We start from the raw sequence: 17,176 nt of genomic DNA, 5'->3' as shown, positions 1-17,176 counted from the left end.
CCTTGATAGCATAACATACCTCATTTAGTATCTGAGCTGCGTTTTTCACTCTAATCAAATCTGGTGTATCTTCAAACACTGTCATTCCTTTTCCTTTCATTCCTTCTTCCAAATCTTTTCTATACTCTTTCTAAGGATTTAAAAAAAAAAAGAAAGATTTCGCCACTTAATATTGTGTGCAAGATCTTGAAAAGAAATGCCACTTATTAAATGCCTGAAGGGTCTCTTTGAGATCTCTATGAAATATGAATCAGCTGAAGTACAGGACTCAGAGTTAAAACAGAATTGGAAATTACAAAATCAAAAGGTACAATGTTGAAAAACTGAAAAGGTTTTAATGTAGTCATGTATTTACCTGTTGTGCTCTTGAAAAATAGTCCTCTCTTATACAGCGCTAGCACATTGTTTAGGGGCCTCAGCTGCCTCTCTACAGGCATTTTAACTGCAGTAGCATTTGCTTTTACAGACCAATATATGCTGTGCTGCCTTTTTTACCTCTGTTCCACTAATGGCACAATCAGGATGGATGCCCTGAATACCATACTAGGACCCGTTAAAACGACTGCTTGATAAATTATAATGTAGAAGCAATATTCCTACCAGATCACTTCTGTGCCCCTCAGACACTGCACTGATATGATCTATCAACATTTAGCAACTGCAGCCTCCAGAGTACTGAAACGTTCAGTATAAAATTAAAAGCACACTAGAATGTGCCCATGGACATTTGGTTCTTTTTCTTCCCAGTTTCTAGGGAGCTGATGTAGGCCCACTGAAGTTAAAGGATTTTTAAATGCTTTCCCCATCTCCAGGTTTGGGTTAGGTTTTTTTAAGCAAGGAAACTAGAAAAAATTTAAAGAAAATATTTTTTGGAGGGATTTATATAGACATGAATTAACACTCCTAATCATGTATTAAGGTTCATGAGCAGTAGTGAACACCTTTGTCCCTGTATAAGCGCTTTATTTAAACAAAAGGAAACTGGGTATTTTTAAATAAGTTTCTCTTTATCATCAGAAGCATGTCATACAACAAGAAGGAAACAACTTCTATTAATTTAGAATTCTTAAATTCAGCTCTGTCTTCTGAAGGAGTTGTGGATGTGGTTCCAGAGAGGAAAGTTCTTAGTGTTACAAAATGCAAAGTAATTGCTGAATTCTCTATGGTGGGAAGGCAACAGAATAAGCTGGAATACAGCTGACACTTTAAAAAAAAAAAAAAAAAAAAAAAAAAAAAAAAAAAAAATAATTGAACAAATAATTCATTTTTTAATAACTCCAGGTTCTCCTTCTTGTCCCATGCAGTATCTATCTCAAGTTTATATTGAACCATCATGCAAAAATACTGAGCTACATCCTCGACTATGAAGAAATACATCACTTTGCTGAATCTTGAAAGATAATAATTTGACGTATGTAATCTTTGGTTTTGGAATCTGTTCCTGAATGTGGATATAAAATCACCTGAAAATCATTCAGTTATGCACTAAAATACCATTTCCATTTTCTCATATTCTTCTCCTCTGGCTTACAAGCATGATTTACTCCCTAAGTAATAAGTCATAAAACTTGAGGAGGTAAGAATTAGAGAACATCTTAATGCACGTAGCACTACAGAGGGAAGTTACATCGAAATTTTCAGAGATGAACATTTACAGCACATCTGCAGCTATGCATGCACTAACCACTTCAGTGGACCTTCAGCATGCAGCAATACTAACTCGATGAAACATAAGTATTTGCACTTTTCCCTAGTCCGTAGGCATGCATGAGACGTGTACACACAGAATGGTACTGCACAGACTAGACCTAGCTTGAGACTTGTCTACTCGACAGCCAAGCTTATCAGAATAAATTATTTATTAGAGGATGAATAATAAAGAAATATCTGAAAAGAAAATCTTTTCTTTACCCATATGAAATCTAGCATAGACCGGGAGAAATTGTTTAAAGAACAAGGAAAGGAACGAGGTTCAAGGTTTTTTAATTCTAGCATCCTCAATTCATTCATCTGGGTGACAGCAAAAACATCAATTCTTAATATGATAAATATAAACAAGGTACTGCTGGCTCCCAAATTAATATGGAGGATATCTAGCAGCTCTGATATTTCTAACTATAAATTTTACTGATACATTTACTTATAAATTTGGTCAAATAGTAAGCCTAATCTATAGAACCAACTGATACTCAAAACCTAAAATTAAAACAGTTTTGAATAGCTATATAAAAAGACTAAAGACAGAAGGTTTCTCAGTTATCAAAAAAAAAGTGATTTAATTTATAATGCCACACAGAACTGAAGAACATTGGACAACCATTAAAGAAACAGTGGTCATACAGAAAAGCTGCACCTTCTAACAAAATTTGCTTAAAGCAGATTATGTAATATTACAGCTATATTATGGAATTTTGGTCTTATTTTCATCCATAACTTGATAGATAATTATTTCAATTAAATTAGTTAAAAGTAACTACACACAGCTCAAGGCATCCATATAACCTCAACGGACTATCATAAACCTGAAATAATTACTCGAAAGGAAAAACTGCCATCTGGACACCAACAGAAATCCTCCTTTCCACCCCTTCATCCATCTGGAAAGCAAACTCCAGGCCCTCTCCAAAACCCTATCAAACAGATGTCTTTTGTAGCATGCCTGGAAGGTCACCAAATTTGGGCTATTTGAGCCCAGGGGAGGAACAAATTCCAAAACTGAGGCTCTCAGAAGGAACGTCTTGCCAACGATCCATTTTCTATGGAGTCATCTGATTTGTTCATTTAACTGTGTTCTTCTGATTCAGGTGTGCTGAGCTTTATCATTTCCTTATATTCATAAGAGAACTTCAGAAAGTATCAATTCTTACTACAGGACTATTCAGACTATAAAATGACACACCACAATTTTTACTCATGAAGTCATTTCTGTATTTAGCTACCAAGTTAACTGTAAGTTGTTCAGCACTAAGTAGCTTCTTGTGATGCTGCTTACTGCTCATATACATCTTAACAACAACAAAAAAAGAAATAAAAATCCTCTACCTCTTTCAGAAGGTTAGTGACTTGTTTTATATGCAAGAACTCTGGGGTCTTGTCTAAATCCATTGAGGGTCTTCCCTTGATCTCCTCTTCAAAATCCTTCCGATACATTTTCTGTTGAAGCAAACCCAACAATTAGTAGTACATGCATGTGCATTTCCAACACTGTAAACGGACCCAGAAATGAGCCATGCTATAAATTAGTTATCACATTAATAAGCAATTTTAATACTTATTTTGTTACCTAGATTATCTATACAAGACATACACAATTTAGACAAAAATACGTATGTATGATATTTCCAAAGAAAATGTTTAACCTGATCTGTGAATCATAAAATCATAATCATTTAGGTTGGAAAAGACCTTTAAGATCATTGAGCCCAACCGTACCTGTCCACTACTAAACCATGTCTCTAAGCACCTTGTCTACCTGTCTTTTAAATACCTCCAGGGATGGAGACTCAACCACTTACTTGGGTAGCCCGTTCCAGTGCCTGATAACCCTTTCAGTGAAGAAGTTTTTCCTAATATCTAATCTAAACCTCCCCTGGCGCAACTTGAGGCCATTTCCCCTCGTCCTATCGCCCGTTACCAGGGAGCAGAGACCAACACCCACCTCACTACAACCTCCTTTCAGGTAGTTGTAGAGGGCGATAAGGTGTCCCCTCAGCCTGTTCTTCTCCAGGCTAAACAACCCCAGCTCCCTCAGGCGCTCCTCATGAGACTTGTGCTCCAGACCCCTCACCTCTCCTCTGGACATGTTCCAGCAACACAACATCTTTCTTGTAGTGAGGGGCCCAAAACTGAACACAGTATTTGAGGTGTGGCCTCACCAGCACCGAGTACAGGGGCACAATCACTTCTCTGCTCCTGCTGGCCACGCTATTCCTGATACAAGCCAGGATGCTATTGGCCCTCTTGGCCACCTGGGCACATGGCTGGCTCATATTCATCTGGCTGTCAACCAGCAACCCCAGGTCCTTTTCTGCAAGGCAGCTTTCCAGCCACTCTTCCCCAAGCTTGTGGCATTGTATGGGGTTGTTGTGACCCAAGTGCAGGACCCAAAAGAAACAATTTGCTTGGTAGAGAAAAGAGAGGACAAATGGCACGCAAGGTCATGGTTTTAAACACCTAAAAGTTTCTACCAAGAGGATGTAATATCTATTTTCCATGACACACAGCAAAAATAATGGAATCAAACTGCAGCAAGGGAGACACAGGGAAATACTCTCTCTCAGGATGGATGTTGAAGCACTGGATTAGACTGTCTGGGACATCATGAAACTTCCACCACTGGAAGTTTTGAATAAAAAGTTAAAATAATATGCCTGACCTAGGATAGCCAGTGCTCTTCTGGAGCCCAGGAACACTCCCTCCCCCTTGCTGAACTCCCCAGGCTGAACAGGCAGCAGCACATTTCAGTTAAGGCATGGGGTAGGACTAGGCTTTGCGGCTTCACTCACTCCCACCTGAGAACCCTTCCTCAATAAAGATGGAATTAAAGGCAAAAAGTAGCAAAGTTAGTAACCTCTGATCTAGATGACATCTTGATCTTTTTGTCAATTAATGATGCTACATACAATCTCTGTCTAATGTTAGCACCAACGGCCTTTTGAGAAAAAACAAATGTGAAGGAAGCTACAGAATAGCAGAGAACTACTCTACTAATTCTACCATATCCTCAATTTATGAAACTTTTGCAGTCTGCTTCATCTGTTTTCTTAACCTGAGTACAAGATGTCTATTAGCGTCTCGATCTAAATTTTGCTAGTTCAAGCACACAGTTTTACTAACCTCACTTTGCATCTTTTGAGCCTCCTTTGAAACTTGATACATTGGTGTATCCACAAACTCCAGCATTGATCTGCCTTTAGATTTCTCATAATTCTCTTTGTACTTGACCTAGGAAAATGAAAATAAATGCTGTTAACAGCTGAAACAATGTGAGATCTGATTGCTTGCTATGGCGACAGACAAATCCTGTCTTAGCCATACTCCTTAGAGGTTCTAACTTGGAAGACTCCTCCCAGATTTAACCTGTTGGAGAGATAGGGCAGCTAGACAAGGAATTTTTTTCCGGAGTCATTTATTCCTTTGCTTCAAAATGTCAGACCTAAAAATGGTGAACTTTGAAGACAGCAGGACTGAGGAGCATCAATCACAATCAAACTAATTGCACAATTTTGGCTGAATGACCTATGTCTGAAGAGCTGGCAGCTTTTCAATAGGATCCCCTGTCATGTTTGAATTAAACAACATATTTACTGTAACAACAACAAAATCTGTTTCACATCCAGGCCTCACAGCTCTGTCTTTTAGGCTCAGGAGCACCATTCTTAAACGCATTCTTGTTTGTACCTTTGGGAAGGCAAACTACTGCCTTGGTAGAGTCTGGTCTCGCACCATCATTCCCCTCACAGCTACCAATGGCCATGACCTTGAAACTAGCAGCAAAATCCCATTGGAGGACACAGGGTTAAGACACCAACATACAAGTTTTTGCTAACTCACAAAGCAAATATACTTTGTTTGGAAACCCGGAGAAGCCTTCTGAACTCATTCATTCCCACTCTTTTGAATAAGATGGGCAAACACATTATTTAGCTCAATCAATCAGCCTGTGATACTCTAGAATATTCTGCAGAAGCCATAAAGGAAAACAAATAGCTACAAATCAAAGTATGATATTCAGAATGAGTAATACTCTAATTTATTTGTCTCTTCAAAACCAGTAATGTCTGAATTTGAGAAAAGTGTTAATGTCTTTTCCTGCCAGGCTTCTGCACTAGGCTCAGGTTCTGCAAAAACACTCTCCTCTCTCCTCGTGGGGTGCTTCTGATTGAATATGCACTGTACGTCACTGTAATTTGTCATGCAGTTTTGTGCCTGATTTTATCACTGTTAGAATGCCGCATTTTTCTCTTTGCAAGATGTATTTATGATTGCATATACCTGACTTTGAAGCACTGCATTTTCTTTGTGATGGATTTGTTCAGCTGTATCCGGGGTGAAATGATAGAAGCCCTTGCTTTGCTTAAATGATTTCTTATATTCATACTGAAACAAAAAATATCCAAGAATGTTTTCACAAACAAAATCCAGAAGGTTTTTCAATTTAAATACCATTTAAAATAACTATGGGAGAAACAGCATAAAAGAAACTATATTTTAGGCCTCCCAACTCAGGAGTTCTACTGCTAAATTTGAATTTAAAATATTGTGATGAAAGGAAAAAAGGGTATGATAAAAAATAACTTTTGTGAGTTCCTAGAGAAGATGCTTGTCCTGCTCATTCAAAAGTCAATTGTTTATGTCTGCTAGAAAATAACCATTATTATTTACATTTGAAGTGCAAAGGAACACATATGATGGTCTGGGTTTGCCTCCTAGTGGAAATAATTATAAATGCCATACAACAAAATCACTTCTGTAGTGGAAATGAAAATTACCTCCATCTATGGAAACGGACTTCATACTTTCACTCCATTACTCAACTAATGGAACAAAATTTAAAAATAAAAGTGATTCTATAAAATCAAATGAGGTAAATCGCACAACCTTTTGCTACACTAAACTACAGGCACCAGACTCAGCCTCTTAAGTCCTATTTATTCACCCTGTTCCATAAAATGAAACACACCCGAGTTCCTTTTTTTTTTTTAAGCCTGTATTTCATTAGCATCTCAAAGTCTCTGCAATAGGAACAGATTTTAAATGTGTAAAACAATAAACTAGCTGTTGTACATACATCAAAGTTTTAAATCTTATGTTTCCATAGTTTGTGCCAAAGAGAGCTTCCACCTTGTGAACTCTCTTCCTCATCAAAATAAAGAAAATAGGATGCGTTCAACGTAGCTACGTTATGCAAAAGATGAAGAGAAGCATAAAGCTCAAGGGAGAAAGGTATACTACACAGAAACAGAAAAACTGGGCAATTAGCAAGAAGCTCTCCGTTTCAGAGGGGGAAAAAAAAAAAAAAAAAAAAAGACCATGCAATCAGTCTTTGGAAATCAGTTAATGGCATGGTCAGGAAAATTGTTTCATACAGTGGAAGCAGATTTTAAAAAAGATTTGGTATGAGCTGTGGAGAGACAAGGAGGACAACACAAAGAAGATATTAGAAAAACATGGAGAAAGGCAGGAGAGTAAGCCATGTCAAAATCAAAGAGATGACAAGGGAAGGCCAAATCTGAGAAGGATTTTGAAAATGGGATTTCTGTAGAAGACAAATAGCTAATGGAGACCTTAGGAGTTGACAAAGCATTCTTCTTCCTGCCCACAGCAAGAAAAAATATCCACCAGCATCTGGGCAATGCAAAAATCACAGACTTAGTATTTATGGAGTCCTCAGAAGAGGGCATAGACAATATGAATCAACCCTTCCTGGGCAATAGAAAGAAATAAATTTTGCAAGAAGTGAGCAAGAGAGTGAAAAGAAAAGTGAAAGAAGTGAGAATGGGAAGTCCAGGTTTCTATCTCATTAGAGAGAAGATTACGAATTTATAAAGTTCATTCTGAGGGTGTTGATTTAATCAGCAAAAAGAATGCTAACCTGATCTTACACTGAAGGAAATTAGAATTAGGCCAAAATGCACATGAAGAATGCAGGAAGTGAAAGCTACCAAATCATTTATTATCCATGCAAAAGGGGACAGTCAGTGTTAGCTTCACATACTGGAGTGAGACGGATAAAATGCAAGCTTCAATTCACTAAAGAGCAACAGAAAAATCAAGTACAGACAGGAAGGCTAGATTATTTTGATTATTTTAGACAAAAGTTTCCATAAACAGGCACTGACTCAGAAGATGACCCAGTATGCTCCTAGTCATTAGGGCTAACCCTTTGTGTGCGAAGCACTCGCCTCCTGCTGACTGTGAGCAATCTTCCTTCCCAACACCACCCACTCACGCCTTTCCACAGCAGTTCTGCAGCCCTTCTTTGGTTGCTGGAGTAAAGACGGCCAATGCAGCTAACCAGCCTATAAGCACTGTGCATGTAGCACAGGTGCTCTTGGAGTGGGAGAGAAGCTTCAGCGTTGCACAGAAGCCAGGGGGTTCCTACCTCTTCCTCCCCACTTCAACCCCCATCACTACCCTATGTCAGACCACCAGCCCCATCAAAGGGCACGTTTTGTTTCGTGGCAGAATGGAATATGTACCTATCACCTGATCCAGTGCGGGAAGCCTCAGACACTGATAGGGGGAAAAGAAAGATTAGACAGAGAAGCTCTAAGGGAAGCTAGCGCTCAAGAGGCTCTTGATGGCAGAAGTCCAAATACTAAACTAGCATAATGGTCACTTCTGTACAGAGACTTGCAGATGAAAGCAGTAAGTAAGATCTTAGGTAAAATTAGATTTGCACGGAAAGAAGTATCTCAGATCAACAAAGGAAAAAACAGACAAGGTTTCAGACTTATAAGAAGAAATAGAAGACCACAAGTCTGTGTGATTCTTACCCAGTATATTAGTTGTTCTAATAAATGAAATATCTCTTCCTAAAAGCCCTTTCTTCTTCACTACAATCCCCAACTAACATGGTTACAACACTACAGTCTACTACATATGAGACCACGAAGCAAGTACCAAAATTTATGTATTCTACAGTGACTATGCATACTACATATATTTTTCAGATCATTCTTATAAAGGCAACTTACGTCACTATGCGTTTTGCTGATATTTAACGCATGGTTTAAATATAGCAGGTTTGGTAGATCAGAGGCTGGATCATGTAGACTTTCTAAATCTTTCTTGTAATTCACCTGGAAAGAGAATTCAGGTTATGTAAAATAAAGATTAACAAAATCATTCATAGCTTCATACTACAGTGTGGCCATCCAGAAACAGAAAGCATTAAGTGCTTGCCTGAACAATCTCTACCAGCCACTAGATGGTGGTCATTTACTATTATTTGGAGGAAAAGGAAAAATCAGTACAGGATTCATTCTACTGAGCAAGTATCTGGGAACTACTCAAACTTTTCCTCAAAAAGGACACTTAGAACAAAAATCACACTTTGTATGACTTTTCAGACTAGAAAGGAATTATTATTATTTCTTTTTTCTTTTTTTCCCCCCTCAAAAATCAAGAGTATCTTCATCAATACTTTGAGTTTACTCATTTCAAACACTGTGGATTCTTGTTCTTTTTTCCTGATTCAGGAATTAAACTAACTGTTCAAATAAAAAAGTTGTATATAAAACAGTTAAAGGGAAGTGCTCCTGGATATGTTACTTAATGCAGATTGCTTCAGCAAAGATAAGCAATATAGTCACCTGAGGCAAAAGATAAACACTTCATGAAGTGGCAGAAGATAAATTCCTATCAGCTTATAGTAGGATTTTCCATACTTCTGATAGCTGGATGCCCACCTTTACAGGAAGACCACCACCCACCTTACCTATCTTGGATGACAAATATTTTAAAGTACTATCTTTAGTCACCTCCACATATGTATCCTGTTCTTCACTGATTTAGGCAGACTTCAAATCAACAATACTCAATTTGCATATCTCTTATAATAATAATTACTTCAATGAATTTTTTACTGAACACTTAGATTTTTGAAACAATTATATATTTTGTTGGACCCTTCCCAGAGCTGGGCTCTCCTGTTCCCATGGGTGGTGCCCCACACTTTGGAAACACCAGACTACAGAATGAAGGTTTGTGACTTGGCTATCTGGGATCACAGCCTCAGAGAATAGCTCATATTTTTAGTATTAGACACGCTGTTAAATATATCATCCCAACAGCTTTATCACTCAATATAGATGTTTTCTCCAATCTGGCTCCAACAGCAGGTACCCATTGCTGAATCTAGTGACTGCTGTACTTTGTAATACCATTCAGAAGATCAACCAGCGGAATGAAGTCTAGAAGATAGACATCCAAATCTGAGCTGCTCATGCGATCTCCTTCTACAACCACTGGAGAGATGCCAGCACTTTGCTCCTCTAAAGACAGGCACCTACAACAGCTCAGAAGTGCCCTCTAGACCTGTTTATTTCTTTTCCAAATACAAAGGGATGGAATGCAAGGCGATTAGCTCAGAGCAAGCAGTCATACCTTTTGACACACAAAGTTAAGGGAGATGAATCTCAACTGAAATGGTTACGAAAAACTGCAGGCCCTAGAAGAAGGGCTTTGTCAGAAGCAAAGGAAGAAATGGATAACGTGCTGTACCTGCTATACAGACACACTGTACACCAGAGACTGCTGCTCAGAGTAATTTGTAAGGTAGAAAAAAATTCTGCTTGAGAACAAATGTTGGGTTTCTCAGGATGTAAATGCACGTAAAATACAAAGCAAATTCACTTACATCGCTTGCCAAGGTGGATGCAATCTGTGCTTGCTTGAAGGAAGCACTGTCAAGAGGGTTGTACTGGTGGTTCTTCATTTCCTTACTGAACTGCTCTTTGTATTTCACCTTCCAACAGAACAAACATATCTAATATTAACCTGTCGCACTTAAAGAAGGCACAGAGAATTCAGACTACAAAGGAGCTCATTAAAGGCAATTGCCTTATCTCTAAATCTTTAAACAATGAAGATGTTTGAAGAAGCTCAGTTTAGCCACACCTGTGACTGCCTTGTGCTGTTTTCAAAGTAATTTTTATGTATCTGAATTTTACTAAAATAAAAAAATCATTTTAAGATTGTTGTACACAGTCACTGGTGCTGAAGGATTTATAAAAAAGAAACAGAAACAAAACCATATGACTCATCTGAGTAATCAAATAAACCAGAACTGTTTGACTAGCAATAATAACATCCTTGCTGAGAATCATTCAATTCATAATTAACAACAAAAATGTGTTTTTAACAAAAATCAATTTGTAAGATGAATAAATTGTAAAACTTGCAAAATAAACCACTTGTAAGTTTTGCAGCCACTTGAAAGTGTGAAGTCAGAATCAAACTTCCCAGTCAGCCACCTTTCCACCTCCAGGTCCATGTGTCACTCGCACAGCACTAGGCTGTCACCAGAGCCCCCAGGTCTATTTTTAATTCTGCCAGAAATTTCCCAAGAGACCCCAAGGAATCTCTCTGTAGTACAGTCCCTTCTTGGGGACAATGCCCACCTCATTACAGCGTTAGAAAGCATAATTAAATGACTGTCTGCCATCACTTTCACTCTCTTTTCTTCTTGTTCAAAAGAAAAAGGGGGAATGACAAGACATGTGAGAGGAAATGAGCAATCCATAAATGTTGAGGTAATGGCATTAAAAGTAAATAAATCACAAAAATTCCATAAAGCACACTGAAGAACTGAATTCAGAATCTGAAAATATGAAATTGAACAAATAGTAAATCTCCCTTTGCCCCCCTTGTGCATGATCATCAAACATCTGGAGGCTGCACACATGCCTTGCTTCTTTCCAACAGATGGGCATAATGGAGGAGAATAAAGTTCTGTATGAATTATGCCGCTTCCATGAATGTTAGTCAGACACCTGATATCTGAGCCTATGCAACATCCATTATAATTTACCACGCTCTGCATTAAATAAATATGCGGCTTTTTCCTTACTCCTTTTTTCTCTATTCCCACATGAATGTCCGATAAAGTGGTTAAACCACCTCAAACAATCTCCTTCAAGTTTTTTTTTCTCAGTTTTAGTTGTGGGAAGAATTTTCTTTTCCTTTTTTAGTTCTTCCTTGCCTCAAAAGACTCTCAACATGGTTTAGCTTACACAACCTCGTTATGTTTAGCCACGATGCCCAATATTTCATTAATCAGGATAACAAGAAACCAAAACTAAGCCACCCAAACAGAAACTAACTGTATATGGTCAAGAACTACATTATGATTCCAGCACTTAGGTTAATTTTTCAAAGGAAGGAAATTCTAAAACACTGTTACTTTAAAGAGAAACTTTATCTGAACACATGATGAACTTCAAAATCTTTCACACTAACTCTAGAAAAGAACATCTATTGCCTTCTGGTAGTTTCATCTGGTTCATATTGTTTGATATTTGCCTTGGCTTTGGATCAAGTGCAAAAGCATATATCTGAATACAAAGACACTGCCTTTGTCAAAGGCAAATCCACATTCTGTACGAGTAGTGAAGGAATAAATCAGAGGGTTTTTCTCTTTTAAAAGGTGTATCCAAAACTTGCCTTCTAATAAATATCAGGCAGTGCTGGAATACGTGATTCAAAGAGCCTCCGAAACCAGGGATCGAGTCAGCATGGTGAGCAAAATTGTCTTTTACTCCTTGGGCATCAGCTCACATCACAAGAGTTTAAATATCTGACTACTGCAGGCCTGTCTTCTGCCCAACCAACAAATGGTCTCAAACTGTGCACCTGGACCGAATGCACAACACGGTCCTTGATATTCTTGTTACGCGTGAAAATGTCAGTGCCAAAGGGACCTCTCCTCACAACTGGCTTGCCGTCTTCCAGCTGCAGCCATTTCATGCCATTTTTTAAAAGATTTTTTTAGCAATACATTTCAATTTAGAGATTCCAGTAATAAATCCTCATTAGTGTCACTTCAGATCACATCACCGCTGCTGAAGGAAAGAGGGGGTGCCAGTGAACCCAGACGTCACAGGGCTGTGTGTCCCGATGCTGACGTGCCGGAGGGTCCCCAATTTAAGGAGACTGCCCACCAATCCAACTGTAACCGTTCCCCTTGCAGGGAGGGATGTCTCGGTACCTCTAGGCCCTCCTGCCTCATCTGGCTGCTCTGCTTATTGCTTTCGCCCTCCTCCCCAGCACCACCGCACATGTCGCTCTGGGGCAAAATGGAGGCCACACAATAATATCAGATGACCCTGGTGGTATCTCAAGAGCACTTCCAGCAGTAATTTAACTCTGACTTGTCATAGGGGATTCATCTCATTGAAAGCTACACACGCATTCACTTTCTCCTTTATCGGTATTTTCCTGTTTCCTTCTCCCTTTTGAAAGAAAGCGTGGGGTGGGAGAGGGAGGAGAGAGAAAAGCAAGCTCACGGATGAGTCACTGTGAAGTAACGCACACGGTATTTATCCTTCTTTTGAACAGGAGAAAGTTATGAATGCAGTTTAAAGGGGAAAAACACATCTGAGAGAGAAAGGGTTCTGATTAAAACAAGGAGGAAAAATACTTCATCAGTGTTTTCTAAAACATCTGAAGGAGGGAGGTCTTAGCAATGCTATAATATTGTGGAAGAGCAAACTAAAAGTGGGAGCAGAAATGATAGTTGTTAGTGGAAGCTTATCTACAAATTTCATCATTAATGAAAAGCTTTACTTTAATGAGGGTTTAAAACGATGGCTACTTATTTACCATCTTAATTAAAGCCTTAAGTTTGTTTATTTTTTTAGGGAGTATGTAGTGGGGGTTAATTTAAAAGAAATGCGTGTAGGCTGCTCTCTAATTGTTGCTGAGGAAAGAGGAGACTTTGCAGGCTTTTAACACAACAACATCCCTGAAAAACCAAACTGGAATTAAATAAAGCCTGGATAAACAAACTTCTCATTGGCCTTGCACAAAACCTATAAAAGTCAGAATTGCAGCTGGACAGAGCAGTGCCTTTTGAAGCTTTGCAGCAACATTCCTAAATCAAATCTGTAGTTCAAAGCTGTTCACACAGGGAGTGTTCAGTTTCAGAAGTGGATGACATCACCCACTGTTCAGATTTACAAAGAAACTACAAAAATTGAATCATTCAACCACTGGGATCCCAGGATGAAGCAGACACTTGCAGCTAAAGCATTTCCTCATGACCATATGAAAACATATTTTACAAAATGAAAAACCTGTCAGAGCACATAGATATTGAAGGAAATGAAACATAAACAAAGAGCTAAATTAAAATATTGGTTGCTAAAAGCACTAGCAGAGTTTAAAGCAAAGAAAGACTGCAAAAATCCTAGGCTCTTTGTGTTGTTACTGATAATCTCAGGAAGGTACATTTTGAAAAACATTCTACTTCTAACAATTTTATCCCTGAAACAATAAGCACCAGATCCAGCATAAAATACAAATATCCAAAATTATTCATCATAAAACCAATTATTGAATACCATAAGGGGAATACTTCACAACGGCAGGTCTTTGAGAAAGCTAATAAAACGCATTAGAAGACATAAACGAGAGGTTGTTTTTATAAAAACCAAAAAAAATAATCCAAATTATACAACGTACATTCAGCAAATTGTCAAGCTTCATGTTTTGACAAGGGCTAACACAGTTTCTGTTTTAAATTTGGTTTAAAATCAACAGAAAGGGGTTACCGCGTGCTGTGGGTAAATATACTAGTCCCGGGAGCTATTATTTTTGCTGCTGCGGTTGTCAAAAGCTTTGTTAAATTAAAAAAAAAAAAAAAAGAAAAAAAGAAAAAAAAGGGAAGGGGAGTTACACTGATTTTGTAGAGCCTTGAGTGCCAGTCAAACATTAACACTATTTTCTTCACTTTGTTTGCCTTACTGCTTGCCTTGATTGCTTTCTCCCTTCGTTACACCCACACTGCCTGACCTCTTCTTGCTCCTGTTCTCTATACTCCCTAAATTACCTACCCATATGCACCACATTAAAACATGTTATCATCTTCTCTTCCCATTACATCCATCAGAATTGTCAACTTTGCAAATTTTCTGTGAGGGTCAAATAACTAATATTTCTCTGCATGTCGCAGCTTATAGATTCATGCTATTAAGGGAGATTATCAACTTTCAGCACAAAAAGTTTATAATGCCCCCATTTGCTAAGCAACAAATGGAAACTCTAAAAGCCAGAAAGTCTGGAGACAATAAAGAGATCATTAGCTTTACTATTTTTTAAATCTTGTAATTGTTACAAGCCTGCTTCATGATCCTTGCATGAAGAGGACTGACACGACTGACCCACATTTAGGGCTCTCCCCCTCTTACAGCACAGGTGCATTCCTCATCCTGCCCCACCACCCTGCTCTTTGGACACAGGGGTCATCTTCATTTTTCTGTGCTCTTGATTTATGACCGGTGTGTCTAAGTGTTATGATGATTCAAATAATATATAAAAACATTAGACAACTCATGGCCACTGCCTTTCCTTCAGGGGAGGTGGGGAATTGCTGAGTGCACCTCCTCGCTGCTGAAAGCGACCTGGTATTTACAGCCTCCACGCCGCTGCATGCAGATGGCGGGCAGCGGGGCGTCAGGCTGAAGCTCTGCCTCCCTTCCTAAAAATGCGTGGTCCATCACACACACTGCAAGCAGCCACAACAGTGTAGACTGAGGAGAGGACAAGACAAGGAAGGATCCCAAAATGTGGATCTAGGCCCAGTGGCTGCAGAGTTTGGACCACCAAGGTTTAGTATGAATCTTCTTTACAAATGAACTGTAAGCAAGCTACAGTTTGTCAACTGCTCCTCGCTTCCTGCCACACCTTCTGTACTATTGGGACTCTCTAAAGAAGTTAAAATTGCACACCAAACGCTCTCTTCTGCAGAAGGATCTCAACTGGAACTCCTGCCATCCCAGTCCCTGGCAGTGACAAGCCTCTATTACAAAGCTTTTGCAGATGCAGCGTGCATTGTCCAAGAGGAACGGCACATCTAACAAAAATGAGATAAGAAGTGCACTGATGAAGCCTATGATGCAGCTGGCTCAGCACCAGCCTGCAGGACCCCACAATCCAGCTGGTGCTTTTTGATTGTTGCGATTGTTGGCCACAACCTCAGGGGTACCAAGCTTAGTGAGATGGAGAGGGTGATTGGAAAGGGATCTGCTTTGGTCCCATTTGCGACAACAGACAGCTGCAAGCCCACTAGATTCTGAAATAGGCTGCAAGGAAAGGCATATGTAGAGAGCCACTGAGTAGAAATAAAGGATACCACACACTAAATTTAGATACGAAACCTTTTAAAAGCCACTAAAGATGTTTGCTAAATGACAGACAGCTCCCTTTCATGTAAGTGACAGCAGCATAGCACTCGCTCTTCCTAGAAAGCACAGGTTGACTTCCAAGCCTGCATGATGCTAAACACAAAAGAATCTCTTAGCAGACTTGCCCATGAGTAGAGGAATGAGCCGACGGTCCATTACAAAATGGAAGAAAGAAATCTATTTGGAAAACACAAACTAATTTTCCTTTTGAATACATCATTAATAAAGCAATAAAAACCCATGTATTTTCTTCTTTTTCCCTTTGTGCAGTATTAATGCTTCAAAGTTAATGATGGTCCAGTGTGACACAGGAAATCATGTAGCAGGTATCTAAGGACAACATTTGAAGACAGCAAAAAGGAGCACAACCTCTTGCAAGCAGACACTGCACTGTGTCGCAGCTTGTTCTCTCTGACACATTATTCTCATTTTACCCTATTTCCAGGGAAGATATTTACTAGTGAGCCAAATCACAAGTATTTGTTACACAACACTGATTTTCAGACTGTTCTAGTGTATACGCTACTACACCTGGAGTTTTTTTCCTGTTCTGGGAAGACTGACACAGCCTTCTCCAATCAAAGGGTGTTATCCTCCTCCTAAAGGAGGGCAGAATTTGTTCCTGGGTTTACAAAACCTCTAAGTGTAGCCTGACAGGATTGCTAGTGAGGATTATGCAAGGCACTGTTAAAGAACTACTCCAGAAAAAAAGAAGAAAAAAAAAAGAAAAAAAAAAAACAGGTCAGCAGTCAAAAATCCCTTCTCACGATGTCAGGATGATCTGTAGTAGAGTCTAATCAGTAGATCTTATGAGTAGAGGACTCATAAGAGGAAAAGAGGGAATATTTGTGTTTTCAGCTTTCTTTTTAGTTATGGACTAAAGGAATCCCTCAATTTTTCTTCTTTTTTTTTCTTTTCTTTTTTTCCCCGAGGTTAATATATAACAGAAAGTAGTACATAAAAGGTTCAGTTTCAGGGGGAGGGAAGGCGGGTGGTTTACATGTCAGGCCAAATTCAGATCCCATTACTCACATTAGCAAGCAGTTACACAAAAGACCCCAGTTACTTCAGTGGGATTAATCACAGGGTAAGGTTCCACTCAAACGGAATGAGTAGCAAAATTTGCCTCTAAATTACATACAGTTAATATTTTAGAAATCCTAGATAATCTGTATAAATATACACCATGTCCACAAAGGATGAGTTGCAACAGTTCATTGTATTTTTGCATAAAAATGTATATTCTGTTTCCTAAGAATCTTAAATCT

At 38.8% G+C, this 17,176-nt stretch overlaps 1 protein-coding gene across 3 annotated transcripts in view; it reads right to left on the bottom strand.

The window, feature by feature from the left end:
* The window catches only part of NEBL (nebulette), a 266,173-nt gene that overhangs the window by 49,822 nt on the left and 199,175 nt on the right, over positions 1-17,176 (bottom strand). The window contains exons 8-13 of one of the 3 annotated variants that reach the window (XM_035893255.1): positions 10,364-10,471; positions 8,700-8,804; positions 5,995-6,099; positions 4,837-4,944; positions 3,043-3,153; positions 20-130 (exon numbers count right to left, since the gene is read on the bottom strand). The exons of the other annotated variants lie outside the window; for them this stretch is intronic. Of the exons in view, the coding sequence (XP_035749148.1) occupies positions 20-130; positions 3,043-3,153; positions 4,837-4,944; positions 5,995-6,099; positions 8,700-8,804; positions 10,364-10,471 (648 nt within the window). The remainder of the gene's footprint in view (positions 1-19; positions 131-3,042; positions 3,154-4,836; positions 4,945-5,994; positions 6,100-8,699; positions 8,805-10,363; positions 10,472-17,176) is intronic. 3 annotated transcript variants of the gene reach the window in all.

The sequence above is a fragment of the Egretta garzetta genome, unplaced genomic scaffold, assembly GCF_000687185.1.
Source record: "Egretta garzetta isolate BGI_Z169 unplaced genomic scaffold, ASM68718v1 scaffold434, whole genome shotgun sequence".
Taxonomy (NCBI): domain Eukaryota; kingdom Metazoa; phylum Chordata; class Aves; order Pelecaniformes; family Ardeidae; genus Egretta; species Egretta garzetta.
The sequence above is the reverse complement of the archived record's forward strand: the minus strand, read 5'-3'. Positions and strand labels throughout refer to the sequence as shown.